General features: G+C 38.7%; 1 protein-coding gene across 2 annotated transcripts; it reads right to left on the bottom strand.

Annotated features, from left to right (window-relative positions):
- Positions 1-136: 136 nt before the first annotated feature.
- On the bottom strand, positions 137-5,099 carry krt98 (keratin 98). Of its 2 annotated transcripts, XM_084715971.1 has the most exons (8): positions 4,704-5,099; positions 3,572-3,654; positions 3,257-3,413; positions 1,930-2,091; positions 1,528-1,653; positions 556-776; positions 419-429; positions 137-285 (listed from the first exon to the last, which is right to left on the bottom strand). In XM_084715971.1, the coding sequence occupies exons 1-8, from the start codon at positions 5,025-5,027 to the stop codon at positions 185-187; spliced, it is 1,185 nt and encodes a 394-aa protein (XP_084572097.1). In that variant the 5' UTR covers positions 5,028-5,099; the 3' UTR covers positions 137-184. The 2 variants fall into 2 exon arrangements, with proteins under 2 accessions (XP_084572097.1, XP_084572098.1); XM_084715972.1 differs by lacking the exons at positions 137-285; positions 419-429 and having other exon boundaries at positions 552-776; positions 4,704-5,098.
- Between the last annotated feature and the right edge of the window lie 19,411 nt (positions 5,100-24,510).

The raw sequence follows: 24,510 nt of genomic DNA, 5'->3' as shown, positions 1-24,510 counted from the left end.
TCCACTACAGCTTGAATAACTTCAAGCTATTGGCAACCACATCTGATTTGTGTGGTACAAAATCATTCAGTATTCATCAGTGAGGGACAACAATAGAAATATTCTGTTAATTATGAAATGACAACACACAAGAGAGTTTAATTCAACTGCATGATCTTTATTGACTGTTGCTAATGGTTCACATTTATGACTCAATCTCATCGACGTCCACATCAACAGTCTTGGTGCTTCCGACCACCTTTCCATCCACGACCGTCTCCACCACTGTGATGACCTTTGTGACCACTGAGGAAAAGAAATGAAACAACAATCATGAACAAATCACATCATGTCTTAAATCCAGTTAAAATTTAAGTGGCAGTTAAATAATAAAATGAATGGCAATGAATGAATTATGTTCATATGAAAAATTACATACCTTGTTTTGTACTGGTAATGGAGAGAAAAAAGAAGAAGAGAAGAAAAGAAGAAAACATTAGAATATATCTACAGTACATTATCCTTAAATGAAAATGCTGTAAATGTCAGTGTTTCTCTTTCTTCATCTAGTCTCACCTGTCATCCTCCCCATCCAGCAACCTCCTGTACTCTGCAATCTCCAGCTCCAGCCGGGTCTTGAGGTCCAGCAGCATGTCGTACTCCTGCTTGTTGCTGGCGATGTTGGCGTGGAGCTGGGACAGCTGAGCCTCCAGGCTTGAGACCGTGTTCTGTTGGCTTGCCAGCAGTGCGGCATAGCGTGCCTGAGTTTCTGCCAGGGTGCCCTCCAAAGACGCTTTCTGTTGTGATCGGAAGAAGAAGTTGTGAGGTCAGCAGCCAGTCAGAGATTCACATTCAGAGAAGTCACTTCTTCTCTCAAAATCTGCTGCAAGGCCTGTTTGTGTAACTTGCATCATGTGGTTCTGAGTAATTCGCAATTAACCTTATTTGTTTTCTTCCTGAGAGTTAGATGAGAAAATTGATACCACTCAGATGTCTTTATATTAAATATGAAGCTACAGCCAGTAGCTGGTTAGCTTATAGCTTAGCATGAGGACTTGAAATGGTGAAATAGGTAGCCTGGTTTGGTCTAAAGGTAACACTGTCTGCCTACCAGCAAGTAATACATTTAAATGATATATCTTGTCTGTTTAATTCTTACAAAACACAAAAAGTAGACACATCATGTTCAGTGATGTTACAGGAGGTTTTGTGGCAAAGTATTTCTTGGCCAAGAATTTTCATGTTTATATTTTATATTTATGTTTTATTCTCCAATGTACAACACACTGAATCTTGTAGCACATGCACAATCACAATAAAGGTATTTGTTTAGGAAAGAAGTTCTGCTAACTGCTAAGCTAAGCTAACAGGCTGTAGCATTAGCTTCATGTCTAATTGACAAACATGAGTGGGTTTTCAATCGTCTCATCTAACTCTCAGCAAGAGAATAAATAAGCGTTATTCCCCAAAACAATGTTGTTAATGTGTATAGTAGCATCACAACGTCACATCTGATAGATGATCAATATTGTCGATATGTTGACATACCATGCTCAAATGGGACTGCAGTTCAATCTGAAGCCTCTGGAGGGTGCTCTTCAGTTCCTTAATCTCTGTGCGGGTTGTCACCAGACTCTCTGAGTGTGTGATCACATCCTGTTCCACCACTGCGATCTGGACAGATGAGAAAAACAACACTAGTTATTTTAGCCAGCAATTATAGATTAATAAATAGATAAATAAGTGTGATACACTGTGATACAATACTATAAAGTTTTATTATATCGTTGTATTGTATCGTATTGTATCGTATCATATTGTATCGTATCGTATCGTATCATTTCGTGTCATATCATTTCGTATCGTATCGTATCGTATCGTATCGTATCGTATCGTAAATTGGATTCTTTAGAGGTTGCCTATGTGGCTGTATTCTAAGCAGTGTCTCACCTTGTTCTGGTACCACGCCTCAAGGTCCTTGCGGTTCTTGTTGATCACACCCTCGTAGTGTTCCCTGATGTCTGTCATAACCTGGTTCAAGTCTGTAGATGGACTAGCATCCACGGACACGTTGACCTGGCCGCCCATCTGACTCCTCAGCAGAGCCAACTCCTGCAGGGGTCAAAGGATAAAACACCTCAATCAGCTGGTGTAATAATTTTAAATTGTTTATTATTTTGCATTATTACAAGTATCCAATGAATTATTTTTAAAACGGGTTGCATGCACGCTTTTGGTTCTTTGATCTGTGTGTTCAGTGTGCAAAGCTGTGAGTGTGTGTGTGAGACAAACAGTAGCAATGAGCTAATGGAAGGAGAGAAGAATACAAGGAAGTGTGCAGGGGGAAGACAGGCAGCGCTGGGAGAAAGGAGAAGGCGGCAGACCTGTTTATGAAAACATAAAACTAACGTGGGATTTCCTCAGTGTCATCAGAGGTGAGGCAGAGGTCATGTGTGCAAATTCAGCTTAAGCCACAATGGATGGCACAGATGAATGATGACAACTTTGTCTTTCAGTGAATAGTTGCTGTATTCAGCTCCCTGCAGCTGAAAAGATGGATGATCATAAGCTGTGTGTAATCAATACTTTCAGGTTGTGTGCATACACAGAGTGGGTGTTGGCCTTTGTGAAGGAATGTATGACTGATGAAAACTCATCAGTTTTGCTGCTTGTGAAACTGCCATCAGCAAACATTCACTCTTTTAACTTAAAAAGTTGCTGTTGGGCTGCCTTAAAATTTTAAGTTGACTAAATTTGAAGACAACTTGGGGTAATTTTGTAATGATTCAAAATAAATAATCTTTTCTAGCCAAAATAACCTTGATATTGATTAAATTGTACTTGTGAAAGCACGTTTAATAAGCTTAAGATGTTACGTTGAATCAACAGCTCTTCAGTTTATATTTCCTCACAGCTGCATCTGTTGGAACAGCTTTGTTCATCAAATTACCATGCCTAATCTTAAAGTGTATTACAGACACACAACAAGATTTCATCATATATGTTTTTCAAACTATAAAAAAGAAAGTTCTCAAGAGTTTAACTCTAAAACAATGCCTGCTGGGAAGTCTGCTAATATGTTGATCAAGTTTCTTTAGAAACTTCATCATTTCAAGTCCAGTCAGAACTTAACTTGGATAAATAAAACTTGAATATATTTGTTAATTTAATGAGAAAAGGTTAGTTGTTTCCACTAATTCCTGCATGATTTTTTTACAGTGTTGGATTGGTCCAAATTGGTGCACCACTACTTGGTGTCCCTCGTCTCTACACTCACCTCTTCATGATTCCTCTTGAGCATGATGAGCTCGTCCTTCAGGCTCTCATACTGGCTCTCCAGGTCCATTCTTGCCAGGTTCATCTCGTCCAGCACCCTCTTCAGTCCGGAGATATCCGCCTCCACGGTCATCCTCATGGCCAGCTCGTTCTCATACCTGAGGGGACAGACAGGTCAGAGGGGTTTCAGTAGGTCATCAACATTAGAAGATTGTCAGACATGTATGAATTTAGGCTTCGTTGCATATGTGAAGTTTCACTTATGTGGCATGGCAGAGACAAGCAGGGGGCTGAAGCACTGAGAGAACCAACTCACTTCATTTTGAAATCATCAGCAGCTAGTTTTGCGTTGTCGATGTCAAGGATTGTCTTGGCATTGAGCCTGGAGGCGATACGGATCTGAGGAGGAAAAAAACAAACAAGTCAGAAAATGTACAGCCGAGTCTGTGTTTCATACAGTTTTACTGCACACCACAGTAAAATATATGATCTTCATGTCCACTGATGTGGGATGGATACTGATATTTGAGAGTTTAAAGGGACAGTTCACCTCAAAATCAATCATACATATTTTCCCCCTGGCCTCTAGTGCTGTTTATCCTTCTAGATTTTTTTGTTGTAAGTTGCAGATATATTATATTTTGGCGATATCTGCCATGGATATGTCTGTCTTCACTCCAATATAATGGGACTAAAAGGCACTCAGCTGGCTCAAGCTGTGTTTCTCTTAAGCTATGGCTGGTTTTCCATCTCTAAAATTCAAGAAATCCAGTGTAGAACTCAAAATTTCTGCTGCTGATTGAATTAAAAAAATATCACCAACTCTCTTCTGCAAAATTGTGGACACTTCTGGTATCTTTTGGAAGATTTTGGTTCTATTCTGCTGAACAAACCATGCTCCCCAAAACCTCTAACAACACAACGCTAAAGAATATGTCACATGACTTGTTGGACCAGCAAAAGGATTTCTGCAGAACTGAGCAACACTTAAAAACTTAAAAACTTGTGTACAGATCAAAGTTAATTATTCAAACATATATATAACATATTCTTAAACATATACACAAATACAATCATATACCACATTTTAAAACTTTGATGAGGAAAAATTAAATATGCAGCCTATGCTTGCTGATGTATCACATGTCAGGCTCTACTGTTAACTGCATCTTTTTGTATTTATGACTGAACTCTGTTGGCCGGATGTGATGCACAGTTGGAATGAATCCGGTATGACAGTCATGATAATTATCACCTCCTCATTGTTCTGTTTGTGGTATGTGCATCCTGATAAGATGTCCTGTTTCTACACTGTGGTATTCATTCTTCACTTCAGTGTCAGCTGTCACAGCCCACGTACAGCTCATACCAACACACACCTGCCCGTCCCCAAGTGAGTGTTAACATCAGAAATATGAGGAGATGAAGTTAACAGAAAACACTCTTACCTTGTCCTTCAGGTCATCAATGATGGCAAAGTAATGGGTGTAGTCGTGGGAGATGACTGTCCTGCTCTGGTACCAGTCCCTGATCTGCTTGTCCAGGCGGTCGTTCTCCTTCTCCAGGGTGCGCACCTTCTCCAGGTAGGAGGCCAGGCGGTCGTTGAGGTTCTGCATGGTGGCCTTCTCGTTGGCCCCAACGTGGAGGTCCAGGCCGTCAGCCAGGTTGAAGCCTCCGGAGGATGGTGCTGCGTAGGAGACGCGGGTGCCACGGCCTCCTGCTCCACCGTAGACACTCATGGTCTTCTGAGCGGATCTCATGCTGAAAGACATGCTGGGAGCTCTGGATGTTGACCAGGTAGGATCACTGGAGTTGATCTGCAGTTGGAAGCATCACTTTGGTCTCCTTGGTTATATAGCTGCCACACGCAGAAACGTGGGAGGGTCCAGGAGAGGCAGTTGAAAGGCAAAAATGTGTTTGACAGGCTCAACCCCCCCACTCCTCTCAGCTATCTCCCATCAACAAGGGTGTGGTGGCTGTGGGTAAGGGGTTCAACCACCCTTTTTCAGGTCGAACTTGCGATTCCACATTTTATGTTTACCCAACAAAAGGACATTCTTTGAATACTCATGTCCTAAACCTGATGCTCTTTGTAATTACAGCCTTCCTTGTTTGCTTGTTTGCCTGCTTGATAGCAGGTTTAAGAGACACAAACACGTATAGTTTCAAATAATGTGTTCCTATCAAATAAACTGCTATGTGTAGCTGCCTTGTAAAATATCCACTCATAGCAGTGACAGAAATGACACATACCAGCGACAATTTCACCTCAGTGAAACTTGGGGCCAAAGGTTGAGGGCCAGGCATTTCTAAGGTTATTTTTGTCACAGAGGCCTCTTGGCAAGATGTTCGAGATTGTGTTAATTAAGATTTACACAATACAGTTGTGATAATGAGGGGATGTATATTTTTTTTTCAAGTGTTATATACCCAATGAACATGGACCTACAAGAAGCTAGATATATTATCCACAGAGGCAAAAGAAACAACAAAAAGTAAAGTGAACAGAACCTGTTGTACTGTATCTCCATGTGTCAACATATAGATACAATTATACAGTTAAGATAAGCATCCACTGCTTTGATGCTGTGATGGCAAGCTTTAAAGGGACAGCTCACCCAAAAAATAAGAAATACATTCTTTTCCCTCTGGCCTGCAGTACTATTTATCCATCTAGATATTTTTGGTGTGAGCTGAGTTTTGAAGATATCGGCCATAGAGATGTCTGCCCTCTCTCTAACATAAAGGGATTAAATGGCACTGGGCTTGTGATGCCCAAGGCACTTGAAGCATTTGAAAAATTCAGCACCATTGTCTCTTTCCAAAAATCATGACCTGTTTATTTAAGATACACCACAAACCTTGTTGTGAGCAGCCTCATGTAGGAACTACTTTCTTTCTAGAGAATCTACTGGAGCTACTTTAGAATCTAGCAGATTCTACATTAAACTGTTCACAGCAAGGTCTGTGGATTATCTTGAGTAATCAGGTCATGATTTTTGGAAAGAGACACTGGTTTTGAATGCAGCTCACACCAGAACAATCTAGATGGATAAACAGCATCATGTTAGAATGAAGAGCACAATATTTCTGAAACACACCTCATCGTAGAGGCTGACCTGCTGCTCCGGGTGTTAAATGTGCTTAATAACACGTCATTCTCAATTCTGGTTTACTTAAAGGGATCATTTTGATTTTTTTTGATTGAGGTTGTATGAAGTACTTATATTATCTAATGTTATACATTTTTACCACTTTACCTTGCCATCAGACAGCCTTTTCTAACAGGAAACTGCCATTATATAAGCCACACATTGCTCTCTCCAAACCCACTAGACTGCTTTTGCATAAGCAGTCATTTTTCCTTGAGCAGAACATGGGAGTTGCTAGGGATTTAGGGATTTCACTACAATCTACACTACAATATAGATCTACAAACTATAATATCATTAAAGATTCAGAGAATCCAGTGAAATCTCTGCACATAAGGGGCAAGGCTGGAAACCAAGCTTGAATGCCTATGACCTTTGACCTCTCAGATGGCATATAACAGTGTAAAGGATACTACATGGGCTCTGGAACACTTTGGAAAACTGTTGTCAGTAAACACAATTCGTTGATGCATCTACACATGCAAGTTAAGACTCTATCATGAAAAGCAAAAACCATATATCAACAGCATCCAAAAATGCTGCAAACCTCTCTGGACCCAAACTCAGTGGAGACGGACTGATGGAAAGTGGAAAAGTGTTGTGTGACCTGATGAATTCACACCTTTTCAGAAATCCTGGACTACGTGACCTCTGGGTTAAAAAGGAAAAGGATCATCCAGACCATTACCAGAGCTAACCTCAAAAGCCTCTGTGATGTTATGGGGGTGTGTTAGTGACCATGGCATCATGGATAACTGTCACATCTGCGAAGGCCCCGTGGATGCTGAAGGGTACATACAGGTTTTAGAACAACATATTTCACAACAGTGTTGTGAAAGACTTCAGGTTACAGACTGACCTGCCTGCAGTTCAGACCTGTCTCACATTGAAAATGTGGTGCATTATGAAGCACAAAATACAATAACAGAGACAAGAGTTGAGCAGCTGAAGTCGTATATCAAGCAAGAATGAGAAAGAATTTCACTTTCAAAACTTCAACAGTCAGCGTCCTCAGTGTACAAACATTATTAAATATCTAATATATAAGGATAAAATCATTTCATTCTGTTTTTATTTATGTTTTGTACAAAATCCCAGCCTATTTGGCATTGGGGTTCACAAAAGCAAACCTCTGGTTGTTTCCCAGGTCTAATGATAAAATGTTCAGAATTAAGTCAATCTTTCAGTATTTGTGCCAGGAACAAGAAAAAATAATTCAGAGGAGGAAGATTTCCTTTTATGAAATGTTTAAATTTTGTCATGGAAAATAATGAAAAAAAATCCTGCCACTTTAGTTTCCCCCATTTACGCCCAGTTCTAATACTCTTGTGTAATTTAAAAACTGAAATATATATGATAATAATAATCTACAACACATGGACCTCATGGAAGAAACCTGAAAAATCTGTAAAAATATTGCTTAACAGCTTTTAGTACAAGTCATTTTTTATTTATTCTTTGATCTTGAAACAATGATTTGGTTATAAGATAGTAAGATTCCATTGTAGAGGGTGAAACACTGAGATTTAATATATAAAAGTAATTTAGAGTGTAGGATACCCTGTCAAGACGAGCCTGATAAGTTACTGATAAACTAAACTTGTTTCACCAGTGAAACTGCTCTCAGCGCTGCCACAGGCCCACATTAAACCTCTTGTAATGGAAATGCCGTGAAACAATCCACAATAATCCCAACTCCCTCAAATCTGATGTGACTTTTTAAAAATGTAGCAGCTAGTTTTATTTCTAAGCTGCTCTCAACAGAAACACATCCCAGTGTCAGATGAAAATGATCACCTTGTTGTTGTCTTTTGCTCTTATCTCTTTGAACAACGTAGCGAAGCTGCCTGACGCCCTGCTCTGTCATCATGCCGCAACCTCTTCATTCAGCAGACAAACTGATAAGCAGGGTGAGGTCCGACAGAAGAGATGACTGATGGTTTGATTGCATCTGCAGAATGCCAGTCAGTCTGTTCCTTTAAGCACGAAAAACAATGTGAAAAATAATTTTAGAGGCACATGACAGACATTTTATTCCAGTGACAGATGCATGTAGTAAAATGATTTATGTGAGGTGGCGCCTGTTTGAAGTCCTTCACTTGTTTTTACCTTTAGATTATGGATTGAGATACTGATCGTGATCACACAAAGGCAAATAAGGGAGAAAAGACAAAATATTGAATTATTATTATTATTTATAGGAGCATAATCGACTGTTTTGGTCAGCTGAAAAGAGTAAAATTGGACAGTGAGATGCTTGTACTGTAACTGTAAGAAATTATGACACATAAATGATGGCTCAGTTCCATTTAAGTGTCCCAGTTAGACAGCATGCTATTATGTTATTAGTACAACCACTTGATTTCTTGCTTTACCTTGTCAAGATGTCTGCCGTGAAAAAGACCTGATGTAATTATCGTGTCACTATGCTCATCACACGTTCTTTCCTGTTAGAAGGTTTAGATCACCCATTGCTACGTGTGGCTGTATGTTTATAACACTGCATAAATGTAAAGACAAAGAAAAAATGCTTTATTGTCTACCTTTTCCATGCAAAAGACAGAAATTGATCTAGTCTTGCATGTGCAGAAGTATACACTGCCTGGCCAAAAAAAAAAAAAAATGTCACATTTCATTCAACCGCCTTTAGCTTTGATTGCAGCTCACATTCACCATGGCATCGTTTTGATAAGCTTTCGCTATATCTTAAAATCTATTTCTGTCCAGAGTTGCATTAAATTTTCACCAAGATCTTGTATTGATGATGGGAGAGTCAGACCTCTGTGTAAAGTCTTCTCCAGCACATCTCAAAGATTCTCAGTGGGGTTCAGGTCTGGACTCTGTGGTGTCCAATCCATGTGTGAAAATGATGTCTCATGCTTCCTGAACCACTCTTTCACAGTTTGAGCTCGATGAATCCTGGCGTTGTCATCTTGGAATATGTCTGTGTCATCAGGGAAGAAAAAAATCCACTGATGGAAAAACTGTTCATTCACCTCAGTTTTTGGACACATAATGTTGCTGAACCTCGACCTGAGCAACTGAAGCAACCCCAGATCATAACACTGCCCTCACAGGCTTGTACGGTAGGCACTAGGCATGATGGGTAAATCACTTCATCCAACTCTCTTCTTACCCTGATGTCCCCATCAGTCACTCGGCAGACCACATGACCTTTTTCCATCGCTGAGTCCAATCTTTATGCTCCCTTGCAAATTGAAGCCTTTTTTTCCTGATTATCCTCACTGGTAAGTGTTTTTTTAAGGCTACACAGCTGTTTAGTCCCAATCCCTTGAGTTCTCTTCACATTGTGTGTGTAGAAATGCTCTCACTTTCACTATAACATAGCCATGAGTTCTGCTGTTGATTTTTTTTACGATTTGATTTCACCAAACGTTTAAGTGATCTCTGATCACGATCATTCAAGAGTTTTTTTCTGATCACATTTCTTCCTGGACAGTGATATAATAATTTGACCCTTCTGAAACATCCTGTCCACGACCACAGGATATGTCTTCTGACATGGTTGTTTAAGAAATGAGAATCTGCTCACTGCATCAGTTAGGTTTAAATAACTTGTTTCCAGTCAAAACATATTAATCACTGCAGTAATTATCCAATGAAAGGCTCTTACCTGTTTGCTTGGTTAAATCCAGATGGTGACCTTGTTTTCTGGGGCAGACTGTGCATTATTTAAAAAGTTGTACATTAAACACATTATACAGCAGTTTGTTCTGACCAGGTAATTTGATTGGACAAGAGGCATTCCATGAGTGCTGATAGAGAGTACAGCTTTAAACTGTATATATATCACTCTACAAGTATTTTAATAACTGTTACAATAACACTACAATGACTAACAGGAGACCAAAGACAGGACAAAAATGAGATGTCTTGAACAGTAATGATTCAGGGCTTATTACTGTGGGATCACTGTCACACACTTTTTAATCTGACAAAGTACATGCAGTACAAGAACAGCAGTTTTAACAGCTTTTGACCTATTAATGAGGGAAAATACCTGCACTATTGTACATATGTGTTATATGATGATACTATGAGTTCCGTAAATACAGTCTATACATGACTCAAACAGATAAAATATGAGATTGAAAACTGGACAATCAGCAGATGGATTTATTGGTAGTTTAGCTTCTTAAATTGGCTAAAATAACATACCTGTTACCCAAATATTCTGTAGTTGGTTCGTTTGCTTTCAGACCACAAATTAACCGCACCAGAGTCTGTTAGGAAGTGAATCAAGCCTCATCTTTTCAAGCAGTCTCATTTCGGTTGTTTGGTTCCCACCAGAGTGAGCCTCAAAATATTAAAAATGGACATTCAGTCTGTTAAGAAGGCCAAGCTGAATACAGTCTTGAGACAGTTTTATCAATCCATTGGGACAATTAAGCTGCAAAGTTCTACCACAGTAACCTACACAAAGTAGCAAGCAAGCTAACATTAGTGTGCAGGAAAATGTTTGTGTTGCTTCCAGTCCAGTGGCAGAACTATTTGTGTCAATGGATCAAAAAATAAATGAGTAAATAAACAAAGAAATCATAATCTCTTGTTGCCTATTACTGTTAACTAATAAATGGTGCTTGTAGAGCTGTTGTATAAAACTGCAGCCTTGTGCCTATCATGGAATCACAGCTGTGCTGATATTCAGTACAACAGCACTCCCACATGTGTGATATTGCTTTGATATATCCCATCCAGACAGGACCCCTTAAACGCACATTTTCATAAACACAATAGAAGTTACATTAAAAGAAGCACCGGGCTCTCGATGGTGAGGATTAAATCAGGATTAAGAAAGAAAAAAAAAGTAGCAGGCTGGTTTCAAAAAAATGTCTATCCTTACAGAACAAGATATTTTATTTTAAAACCCATCAAAGTAATATTTTTATGGGGCTAAACATCATTTTAATGGTTTTGAAGTTCCACAGTCTTTCTATAAAGGCTTGTAGGCTCAGCAGTAGTGCAGTAAACTGGTCGCCATGATAGGCCTGTAAAACAACTTTTACTTTAAACCTTTTAAACACTTTCCTGAGCTCATTATAGAAAGGGTCAATTGTTCTCTGAAACAAAAATGTTGCTCTGCCTGCCACAGCAACACCCTCCAGTGTTACTACAGATTCTTCAAGATAATGGACGTTGATGGCATGTTTGCATTGCTAAGAGGAATTTCGGGTGTAGTTACACTCCTTTATGTACTCATGCTTGTGCAAACAGTGCAAGTTTTTAAGTGCAGATATTATCAGCGGCCATTCAAAAAAGTAGCTGTTCAGCAACTGAGCCGACTGTGTAGCTTGGTGAATTGATCAGCTGAATCAAATTAAACCACAGAAAGTCAGAATCGAAGACAGTAGAGGTCAGTTCAGTTCTGAAGGTCCTTAGCTGAAATGTGGTCTCTTTTGTTTGACTACCTACTTGGGGAATAGGCTTGGTTAGTACTGAAGAGCCAACACTGCAATGGACACACCCATCCAGAACACATGTGCTTCTCTCATCTATCTTGTTGCTTAAATACTCTGTGTGTTAGAGTTTGAACTCACCTTCATGTATCATTATACAGTATTGTGAAATGGTTAAGTTGGTGTGACTATTATAAATGGTTAATTGCAGGAATTTAGTGAAATCAACAAATCTTTTCTTATTAACTTAACGTAAATATACAAGTTTTATTTGCTCAAGTTAATTAAAGAACCAATATGTAACAATTGTGTGTCCAGAAATAAGTACAGCCGTCTAAATCGTGAGCTGGAGCCATAGCCTGTATATGAAATAGGTGGGAATGCTATTATATATACACTCTATGGTTGAAGCAAACTCTGTCACTCCTCCCCAGACTTGGGGACCACCACAGAACTTATAAACACTGATTCTTCTAACTTCAAGTCTTTTGACTTGCAATGTTCAATCAAATCAGTTGATGAAGTTACATAATCATTACATGATGATAAGAAACATGATGAGTTGAATTAATGTGCTGCACAGAGTTCAATCAACTCATTAAATTAAGTCTCTAGAGAAACATGATCATCATACCAGAAGACTTCTCAGCATGAACTGTTAGAGTTAAAACCCAACTGAGACCTGCTCTGTTATAGTTTATATACAAAGTGGCTCCTTTTTTACAAAAAGGAGAACTGACTTTTCAAATTGAGAAAATGTTATAGGATATCAAATTTGATGAATAAAGAGTTTTTGGTTGTTGTTGTCTCAAGCTGAAACAAACTGAAAATCCGTTGATCATGCAAACAACTGCATTATCCCCTTGGCAGGGATAATAAATCTGATTGTAATCTATTACAGTTACTGAGCAAAAATATGTGATAATTTACAGTTATCTAATCATGTGTTGGTCATTACAAAGGGGTTTCAGCTGAATATTCTTTACAGGTTGTCTGGTGGAGAGCTGCACTCAACTGTGTGACCTCTTCTAGTTCACAATGTTATCAGTTCTGATAAATCCCAGGAAAGAGACCTTCCTTGCAGGTCATAGTGCAGGCAGTGCAAGGCAAAAGGTCCTTAGTTAACAGCTTCCAGTCATATGGTTTGGGACTGACAGTTTTCGGGGGTCTGTTATTGAATAAAACAATGCAGGCTATGTGAGCTGAAGGGGAAAAAAGCCCCATGATATATAACCCCAAAAAAGTTTGAACACTCTGACCAATCCTGACCAAGCACAAACTCACCACCTCCCCTCAGCTCCCCACGCCCACTTTTGTTCACTTTCCTCATGGAACAGTCAGAACAGAGATCAAAGTAGACACAAAAAATCTGCTACTGAGAAAAAGAAGAGCCGCATTTTCTCTCTTTATTTTTCATTTCACTCCATCAGTTCAGATCCCTTCAGTCATCCACACAGACACATTCTGCAGCTGTTTGCTGTCGTGTGTGTGCGCACGCATTGAGCAGTCGCATACTTTTTGTCCGTCTGTGTGTAACACGAGGGGGAGGAAGAGAGGGAAAATCTGGTCCTGCCTTTGTGTGTTCAGTTCACATTTAGATGTGTTTTAAATGTCTTGACAATGTGGAAGAAGTAATCAGATCATTTACTTTATCAACACCACATTGAAAAAATACTCCACTACAAATAAAATAACAGAAGCAGCAAAATGTGCTTAAAGTATCAAAAGCAAAAGTACTAAAAAAAAATAGTCTGTCAGTTATTTGCTATTATGTTTCTGGATCAATTCATTTGCATTTTAAGGTTGAGATAAATGCTGAGATTTAATTACTTTAGCCTATATACTGTTAGGTAGTTAAATATCCAGCAAACCACCATTTTCTGTAAGGTCATTATATGTGTGTATTGTTGCTGTGAGAACCACATATCACTAAAAAGTCAACTTTTCATGAGCTCAGGAAAAAAACATTCAGTTGAGTGACAATGCATTTACAGCAAATCCAAGGAGGTTTTTAAAGTAAGAGAACTTTCTCAACCCATAAAGGAACACTTAGTTTTTCTGTTTATCAAAAACCTTCAGAATTACAAGATACATGTTTTTTTCTGGACATGAAGGGCATGGAAAATTGTAATGTGAAAATCAACTGGTAACTAAAGACATCAGGCAAATGCAGTGGAGATAAAAACACAATATTTGCCTCTGAGATGTAGTGGAGCAGAAGTGTAAAGTTGCAAAAAATGGAAATATTCAAATAAACTAAAAGCACCTCCGAGTTTCATTCCATCACTACTGACAATTGAACACATTCTTTTATTATTGTTGCATTTATACATGTTACAGTTTTCACAGGACAAACTAGTGTCCAGTTCTGTGTCAGGGACAGAAACTTTGATAAAGAAGCAGTTTTACTCCTACGTCTTACAACTTTCATGGCTCCCTTGGGTGTGGCATGGTGATTCACTTGTGACTCCTGCACAGACTACGTGCTTGGTCTCCACGGTAAGCAGTTTTCACAGTGACCATCACTAGATGGAGCACTTTGGCTGTGAATCTCACCTCCACAGCTCACAAATCTGCTGCACAGGAAGGGTGTGGCTGTGTTATAACCTGATACATTTGTTGAGTCGACTGAGAGATGAACATAACCCCCAGAGACTATGTTACATTCTCATTTTTTCTCGTCTGACTCGTGAACTTTGTGTGTTGCAACAAACGTGTTTTCAGAAATGTTAAGTATTCTAAGTAACTGTTATGACTGTTTTGCTAGTTTATAAGCAGTTTAATGTGCAAATTAAATGGACCAACTGCAGAAGAGCTCAGGTTGCACACTGAGAGCATTTACTTGAGGAAGCTTTATTCAAAATATGCTATTTATTTGTGCTGTGTGCAGAAGTGGGGAATAATGAAGTACAAATATTTCATTACTGTACTTAAGTAGAGTTTTCAGGCATCTGGACTTGAGTATTTTCCTGGCAACTTAAAAAAAAACAACTTTTTAACCCCTATATATATACACAAATATCTGCACTTTCTACTTGTGATTTGTTATTTTTTATTTTGCACCACCTTCCCAACATTCAGACCCATTTAAACCTAAATGGGTGGGTCAATAACAAATAGAAAAGATTATACCTTTGTGTATCAAATAGTGTATATCATGCACAACAGCAGTAACAGGATGAAAACCACCTAAAAGATCTAACAAGAAGAAACTGTTTAGAAAAGGTGAGGGTCGGTTAGCTTTGCACAGAAATAGTCAGTAGAAACATGAAGAAGTTGAATTAGTACTTCTACTTTTACAAGGTTTACTTTTTACTGGTTATGTGCAGTCCCATAAATGTGACACCATACTATGACACCTTTCTTTAGCACATACACCCTTTCTGATTGTGCCTTATTACTTGATCTATCCTCTGCAAAAGCAACAGTTTGCACACAAAGTATACATAAGAAGCTTTCTTCTAATTCATCTTGGTCAATTGTACTATTGAATGAGCTGCTGATATAACAGACCTTTGTTTGCCAAAGATATTGTGGATAAATTGATATGGAAGAGTCAATATACACAGCTGATAATTTACTGTACAGTGTGCAGGTAAATGTTTAACTTTGTCTACAGAAACTGGTCCTACTCAGATAGAACCAACCAATATGTCAAACCTCCCAACACTTCTCACTGTGGATGTTCAGTCAGCGATTCAGTTCAGGGCCTTTGTCAGATATGTTGCATGCTGGGATGTTATTGCACACTGTGTGCTGAATCGTTGAGCAGGATGAGATAATGCCTGCGGAGGGGTGTGGTGCATTAACAGGAGGCTCCCAGGACCGTGTGTTGCTCCAAACAGACTCACATCTGTGATTCATAGTTACTAACTCTGCACAGAGCTGCTCCCACTCTACACTATTACCTACATCTGCTGGTCAGCAGACAGGATTTCTTAAAACTTTGTCGATTGGTTATTGAGCAACAAAGAACTGATTAACTTTTAACACAAAGGGTGGATGCAGCTTCTCACCAGGAGTCATATAACTTTGGAACTGATTGACAGATCATTATCAAACGCCCTGAGAGGCGAGCCCTTGATTATTGGCCCAGATAAATGTACAAGGTCACAGAGGTCAGACCTGGTTGGCTGTGCCAATTTTTGCAGAATGTGGTGCAATGGGCTGCTCAGTGGTTACTGCATAAACACAGTATTGTTGTTTGTTTTTCCTGAATCAGTGTCAAGCAAAAAGATGGCTTTGCATGGGAAAGTGTAGTTTACCAAAATACTTTCGCAATGAAAATTTTAATTACTCTAAAAATATGAACTTGACAAACTTCTTATTTATTTATCACAATCTGAGTCTGGAATCTCAAATTGTTACTTGGAGGTACAACTGAACTGAGTAAAGTGTGGGTGTGTTTCATTTATGGACCAAGGCAGGCCAGCCCTCACTCAGGCAGCCTGGGTGTATCTTAAGTTGTTCATTGAACATCAGGTAATACACCTCTTATAAATAGCAGTAAAAATGCTTAAACATGTTAATTTATATACAAATGAACTCTTCCCAAAATTTATTGATAAAGCTTATTGTGATTTGGGTCATTTTTAAAAAGCTGGTCCTCAAGAAAAAAGTTTGGGAAACAGTGTCTTATTATGACCAGTTGTCCCTGTTTTCAAGTCCCCAGCTGGAGCTGTCCCCATTTCCATGTCCCCTTTTTTAACTGTGCATTAAAAACAGACCTCAAAAATATTTTACATGACAAGAAAAGCCAGACAACGGACTCTGCCTGTTAACGTCTCAATCATGTTGTGCTTGTTTGACCAACAGAGGAGGCTGCTCGTTATTCCTCGCGCAAAACTACGGCGGAGTACTGAAAAGTACACGGTACAAAATTAGCTTTTATGTCCACCAGCCAAATTACTAGTGAAAGATCAAATTTTACCAGACACTCAATAGTTTATTATCGTAGTTTTAGCTGGCAAGTGAAGCACAAACTTACATTTTCTACCAGGACTTGGCTGTTGGCTGGTGCTAAAAGAGCGAGATGTCCATTTCCTTTATTGGGTGTTCCACAGTTTACCATATCTTCACTTATCATGAACTATAATTTTCAGACACGGTTTTAACATGTTACTTCATTGATATCCAATTTTTCAGTTAGTCTGCAGTTCAGTTATGTCAGTAGAGTTGGACCTACCATGGTCAAAATACATGACACTTGGACTGTCCACTTTTTTTAAATCTCACAGATAATAATATTGGATATATAGTATTGATTCCCAAAATGTGGGCTGCGGCCCACTGGTGGGCCTGCAGGTGGACCTTGAAAGGTCATGAAAAATGAAGAAAAGTTGTTAAGTTGCAATTTTGAAGTTAGCATAAAACATTAAGTAATCATAATTAATACAACAAAGCCATGTTTTTCTTCATTTATGTGGCCTATTTTAACAGGTGTTACACTATATTTGGCGACTTGTCTCATTGACACTGGAATGAATCTTACATCTCGTTTAGTACTTTAAGTCTTGTGTGTTCATCAGAGTTGTGATTAAAGGTTTGGGTGGGCTGCAGAAGATTTTAAGATTTCAAACTGGGCCTTGGCATTCTTAAGTTTGGGAATGGCTGCTGTAGATATATTCAATAATGACTGCCAAACTGAAAATGTCCCTAGTTTTCACTTCAGAAAGCTGGTCACCTTAGTTTAGCTGGCACGTTTCCCATGTTTGTCATGTCTTTGTTTAATGTTTTAACATACTAACATTTGCTAATAAGTGCTAAACACAGAGCACATCTGAAGCTGGTATGAGACTGGGAATGTCAGTAGTTTTACAGGTGTTTGGTCATATACTGGTCAATATTAGACAAATTAAAATTCTGACAGATGGACCTTCATTTCCATCCCTAAACCTCAAGCATGTGTTCTTTGATGAGCGTTGCAGGAACGAGTCTTATAACCCAGAAATTCTTTCACATATTAGCACTTCAGGTTCCTTCGTCTTGAAGTCAGTGGGTTTTTGGTTTTTGCTTATTTACCAATAAGGTCTGCAGCTAACACAAGCTAAAAAGAGTTTCACATTTTATTCTATGATGTAAAACACGTCAGTAAATACCCCACTCATGAATTTTCAAAGACTTTATGTGTCTTATTAAAGGTGGTTGCACACAAGTGGCTAAATGAGACTACAGAGGTTGTCGCAGACATTAAACATCACCATGTCGAACACTAGCTACTTTGTGGGGGTAACAGTAAGTCTCACAACAGTGGTTTAGTTGTTTATAGCCTAATGATAACCTTTTTACTTCTGGTGATTATGTTTATGCTTCCAAAATCATAAGAGTGGTATTAAGTTTGTCATAAACTTCATCTTACTGGCCTTTTGGGCAGCAAATCAGAGTGATGCTAACTTTTGAGTTGGCAACAAAAATGCTTGATCCCTGTAGCACTCTTCACCAAAATAAGCAAGATGTGGAGTTATTCTTTCAGTCATTATTTTAACTGCTGCTACTGCTGCTTGTGTTTGTTGTTTCCTCTCATAAACAGTGGTGTTCGTTCACACTGTGTTGTAATGATAAAAACTTTGTGCAGGCGTATCTCATATTACATTCGATCTGCTTTGATAAAAGTGTTTCTTTTGAAGAAAAACAAACTGGTCTGAGCGCCACATGTGCCTGCAGCTCAAGGTGTCAAAACAAAGACGCGCTGATGTCGTATCTTGACACGACATGATGTGCCAGCTTTTCATGAAGGAAGTGACCAGTTTGTGAAAGACATGGGAACGCCGGCCAACTCTCATTCCCACTGTGTGTCGAAACTGATGGCGAGGACACTGAAATCGTCTGCACTCAGGTGCTGGAATCCGGACCATCCAGACCTCAAGACAATAGACGAGATTCGAGCATGAATAGTGACACCTACACTCTGCCAGTTGCTATGCAGCAAACAAATAGTGGATTATTTTGATGTTGTTTTGAGACTATGGTAACTTTAAGGTGGTATGTCTAACGGAAGAAACAGAGCAGTGAACTTCCCTTCATGTCTCCTATTGTTTGTGCGTTGAATAGAAACAATCCCTCTATTCTTTACAACGGAAAGAAGGAAACTTAGAACAGAACATCACAGCAAGGCAAGTTTATTTACATAGCACTATTCAGAGACAAGGCAATTCAAAGTGCTTTGCAGGGGCATAGAAATAAATTAAAATAAATAAATAAGAGAAAATTAAAATTGAGATTTAAAAGACCAGAAAAACAAAAGACAAAAGCTAGCTGATAAATGGTTAAAACATCATTGGAAGTGCATTTGAAAGACATTAAAAACAAAAGCGAAAGAAAACAAATATAAACACAATCAGATTCCTTTAACAACAAGTTATGAATCTACTTCATTGGAAAGGTGCAGTAAACAATGTTTTAAGATCTCAGGTATTCAGGACTTTTGTTCCACAGGTTGGGTGTGAAACTAAAAGCCTCTTCACTTTCCTTGGTTTTGACCCTGGGAACACTGAGTGAACCTGTTCCAGACGAGTTTTTCTGTATCTTGTTCAGACACAAGTCCTTTGTATTTTCAAAAGTGGTCACAGGCTGATTTAGTAATTGTGTTTATGTGGTTGTCCATCACTACACCAAAATGTTTGGCTTGATTTGTAGGTTTTAGTGTCATGAATTCAAGGTGACCACTGACTTTTAATTTTGGCTCTTTGGGGCCAAAAACAACTATCTCAGTTTTTTCTGTATTCAGTTGTGGAAAATTAGCAAATGTAAGGGGCTGTAGTCACGTGCTGACACTGGTATGTAGAGTTGTGTGTCCTCTGCATAGGTGCAGTAGGAGATGTTATTATATTCACAATCAGCTGTTATTTTATTTCACTGTTATTACCAGATGCTCCCTGTTACAGGTCATTGTGAGAATACTTCCCTGCTGCTGCCAAGAATCAGTCTGATGGTTTGGTATGTGTGGTAAGTGTGAGTGGTTGTCTGTCTCTATGTGTCAGCCCTGCGATGAACTGGCGACTTGTCCAGGGTGAACCCCGCCTCTCGCCCAATGTCAGCTGGTATAGGCTCCAGCCCCCTGCGACCCTTCCGGAACAAGCAGTTACAGAAAATGGATGGATGGATGGGTTCGGTATAGATTGATTTACTACAAGGAGTTTTTAACTGGCTATGAAACACTCTCAATTTAATGCTGATGTTTCTATATGACCTACATAAGCAAACAAGACCATCAGCGAGCAGATTGGCTATTTCTATATAGTTATTCTTAATGCCTGCCATTGGGTGGGATTCTCCTTTAAATCAGATGAACTGATATGCAGCACAAAGATTAGAAGAGCCTATGCTAACATTTTCTCAAGTAAAGTCATGTGTCACCATGTTAAAAAGAAGCAGGACATGTTTCTTCAGATGATTTATTTTTTTAGGTTATATTTTGTGGTTATGGAGGTGGAAACACTACTGGCTTTGTCCACAGGGGCCTCCGAAATCAACTCAATAAGTCCCTTGTGGCTGCTTTAAACATATTTGGTGAGTGTTTTTCAAAGTTATTTTGGACACATTTCCTCTAACTTAGATATTTGCTACATAGCTTGTTAGCTACGGTAGAGTCAACTGTAATTAACATTACATTACATGATACACATTACATAATAATTAACAAGTCGCACCATGAAAGAAAAAATCAGAGCAAAAAGTGTCGAGCACAATTTCACCTTTGCTAAAGGTGGAGGTCTGTTTATCAAGAGATGTTATCTCCAGTTTAACTCCACATCTTTCAACATGCAGGAAGATTTGAAGGGGAGAATAGTATTTCTCAAACTGTTTATCACTCACAATACAATCCCCATCGCTGAGACATTGTGTAAAATGTAATTTAAAGCTTGAATATAGTACAAAGACAAAATATTTGATGTTCAAACTGATAAATTTTCTTGCTTTAGGGAAAACTGTGGAATTCTCAAAAAAGACGTGCTGGGAACATTCAACAGGTTTACAGCTAAACAGAGAACTGGTGACAGTATCATGATATGGTATCTACAGGAGTATTAAAGGAGCATCCTCAAAAGGCTTGGTCACACGTATGTATGGGGTGAGGTTCACTACTTTGCGAAAAACTGTGTGTACAAATAGTCCAATAGTTTATGAACATTTATCAACACAAACAGCAAGGAATTTAGGGATTTCACTGTCTAGAATCCATAATGTCATTAAAAGATTAGAGAATCCAGAAAAAACTCTGCACATAAGGGGGAAAGCTAACAAAACAACATTGATCCACATTATTGTTTAAAGGATAATATATGGTCTCACTAAATCTTGGGAAAAACATCTCTGAAGGCCTCATTAATGCTGAAAGAGGTTTTGGAGCAAACTATGCTGCCATCCAGACATCTTTCTCAGAGACGTCCCTGCTTATTTCAGAAAGACGATGCCAAGACACATTCTGCAGGTGTAACTTTGTAGTAAAAGAGTTCAGGTTGCAGACTGACCTGCCTGCAGTCCAGACCTGTCTCTCATTGGAAATGTGTGGCGCATTATGAAGCACAAACACAACAACAGAGACCACAGACTGTTGAGCACCTGAACTTGTACATCAAGCAAGAATGAGGAAGAATTTCGCTTTCAAAACTTCAACAATTAGTGTCCTCAGTTCCCAGACGTTAAAAGGAAAGGTGAGGTAACACAGTTAACACTGTCACAACTTTTTTGGAAGGTGTTGCAGGCAAATTCATAATGAGTGTATATTTACCAAAAACAAAGATAATCAGTTTGAACATTAAATATATTGTTTTTGAATACAAGTCGAAAAGTTTTTGCAAATCCTTTATTTTGTTTATTTTTGTTTTACACAATGTCCAGACTTTTTTTTGGAATTGCGGTTGTAAAAACCTCCCACACAGGACATGTGGAGACATGATTGTGATCATGTCATGATTTATAAGGAGAGCTTTCAAAGATTTATGGGATTTAACTGTCTGAATCAGTGTTTAGATATTACAACACGTGTTTATTTTAAGGTTAAGTGGTACTGGAAGTCTTGCGAGCCCTGTGTGTTTGACTAAATAATCAGTATCATAGATTTCTCAGGTCTGCTGAGCTAGATACCAAAAAGTGGCTTATTCTGGGTTTGAAACTCTCATGCCAAGCAGTAAAAACACAGTCATTACATGTCTTACTCATTCACCATAGTAATTACAATACAACTGAAAATTGTTGCATTGATACTACGAATAAAATAGATGAAAAAGAAAAAGTGGTGGAGTTTCTTGTAAGATTGAAGAGGGGATTTCAGTCAACCGTGCGCATGAGTCATAAGGTTGGATTTAGTGAAAACACCCATCTATGGTCTCCAAACCATGTAGAAAATCCACTTGGCTTTGAAACGTCACTAATGTGAAGCACTCATTTGTCTTTGTCCTACTGTACATAAAGTTAAGCTTCAGCAGACAACCCAACCACCAAGGTATTTGCCTGTTTCTCAGCACCGGTGTGAAGACTGGCACTGATTCAGCTGCGGTACGAGGAAGTCTCAGCACAAAAAGGTTTGTAAGAACTGTCATGACTTCATTTACAGGATCAGAGTGCTCACTCTTCTGCTGTGGACAACATATAGTAAACTCACCTGGATGTAAAGATTTAAATAAAAATCGCACGAGTCTGAACAGTGTTTGTCCCCATCTGCACCCATGAGACACCGAGCTGCACCTCCCAGGGTTTTGTGTATTTTTCCCCTCTGAGCTCATAGTGGGAGTTTTTCTTGTTCTCACTGAGGGTCTTAGTTTGGAGTTTGCAGGAGTCATTTTTCAGTAACTGTTTTCATAATGTGGGTGCTGACAGGCCCCCTGAGACTGTAGATAACAGCGATTAAAGACTACACAAATAAACTTGACTTGACTTGTTTTTAACTCCCATCAAAGCAAGGACAACCTGGGACTCACATATGGAACATTCTGGTCTTTGACCCGTCTAATATTTATATAGTATTTGACTGCACAAATCACAAAAGCTTTCTGTAATTATTTATTTCCTCTTATAAAATTATTTATGTAAAGAAAATCTGGAGAGTTGGTTAACTTGTGATGAAGAAGTTTCAGAAGTCTTTGATATCCTGCACAGAAACATTTATTTAAGATCAATCAAGGAGAATAGAAAAAAAACACAAAGTCAACTATACTCTTGCAAATCACTATGTAAGCAGGTTACTTCCTGACAGGGGAGTATAAAAATCCTCATATGGGATTCACAATGTGTCCAAATGAGGTTTTTCTTGACCCAGTTACAGTATATAGGCACATGTATAGAGAGTCTATTAGACTCTAAACAAGAAACTATTCCTGCCTAAGTTAACCTAGGTCAAGTTGTGTGTCACTCAGGTCACAGACGATGTCAGTCTGTTGAGTCTGACACAGAGCGCACTGTATCTGTGTATGACTTTCGTCTCCTAGGAGACAGAGGAGTCGTGGCTCAGCCTTTGCCTTTAACCTAAAGAAGGAAAAACTGCTTCACAGTTTCCCTTAAAAAAGACATTTGGTGGAGCAAGCCGTGTTCAAAAGGCCAAAAGAGTCCAGAAAGAAGTCAGTTTGGCGTAAGATGCTGCAGATCACACAAATTATTTGAGCTGTGTGGGCTATTTAAAGGAATAGTTCCAAATTTACTCTCTGACTGTATGCTAAGTATGAAGCTATAGCCAGTAACCGGTTAGCTCAACTTAGTTTAATGAGTGGAAACAGTCTTGGCCTGGTGCAGCGACTACCTCGTTCTCAGTAGTTGCCTGGCAACCTCACAGTGATGACCAAACCGGTATTATAGAAACCTGCCTAATTTGCATATCTTATCTTAACTGTGTGTCACCATGGTGACTAGGGTCAGGACATGGGAGATGAACAGCTCCTAAGACAATGTTCCTGTCCTAACTTAAGTCAGGAAATATAATACATTACACAAGCATTATAACTTTCCAAAATCTTAAATAAACTCTCCTAACTTTTGGATAACCATCAAGCTGTCCTAATGATCATTTTTTCCCCCCTGTTGCAGTAGCTGGCTAACTTCCAAACTAATGGTAGAATTTGCTAAGAATGGCCAATAGTAGTTTTCCATCATAGTAACTAATGATAGTGTTTGTTTACTAATTGTAGTTTTCCCTCACAGTAGCTAACAGTAAAGTTAGCTAACAATATTAATGTAAACCGCTCGCTAACAACAGCTCAAGGTAGTTTTTGCAAACAGTAGCTAACAATAGTGTTAACTAACTTGTTTACTATGTATGGCTGCTCTTTTATTGTTTTTATGTCTGATATAGCAGAGACTATAGAGTCTGCTGCACTCTTTTCCTATGTCCCAAGTTAGCATTGCTGTAAACCCCCCCCCCCCCCCCAAAAAAAGTCTTTTGATTTCCCTACTGATTTTACCAACACCTGTACTTCATCTGTCTTCGGGTCAAATGTTCATTGTTGTTTTGCTCCATTTTTTGTGTTTCAGTAATTAGACAAAACAGTGCCAACAAAGTTGTTTAGCTTGGCAAGATAAGAAAAATAGTGTCAGTTGCTAGGTAACATATGTAAAGGTTGACAAGCGATGTTGCATTGAGTATGTAGGATTTCCTAACCTGAGATAAGATGAAGAAAGATAAGACAGGATTCCTAATGCTTCTATAATTCCAAATTGATAAATATCTTCGATTCTTCCTATCGTCAGAATCAGAA

Source organism: Lutjanus erythropterus, chromosome 3 (genome assembly GCF_056507025.1).
Source record: "Lutjanus erythropterus isolate fLutEry1 chromosome 3, fLutEry1.hap2, whole genome shotgun sequence".
Taxonomy (NCBI): Eukaryota; Metazoa; Chordata; class Actinopteri; order Lutjaniformes; family Lutjanidae; genus Lutjanus; species Lutjanus erythropterus.
This window is presented reverse-complemented; position numbering and strand designations above follow the sequence as displayed.

Coding starts and splice junctions, on each gene's coding strand:
- krt98 (XM_084715971.1), bottom strand. CDS start 5,027: ATGTCTTTCAGCATGAGATCCGCTCAGAAGACCATGAGTGTCTACGGT. Junction 1,654..1,929: donor AGGCGTGGTACCAGAACAAG/GTGAGACACTGC, acceptor TCATCTGTCCAG/ATCGCAGTGGTGGAACAGGA. Junction 777..1,527: donor TGCAGTCCCATTTGAGCATG/GTATGTCAACAT, acceptor CGATCACAACAG/AAAGCGTCTTTGGAGGGCAC.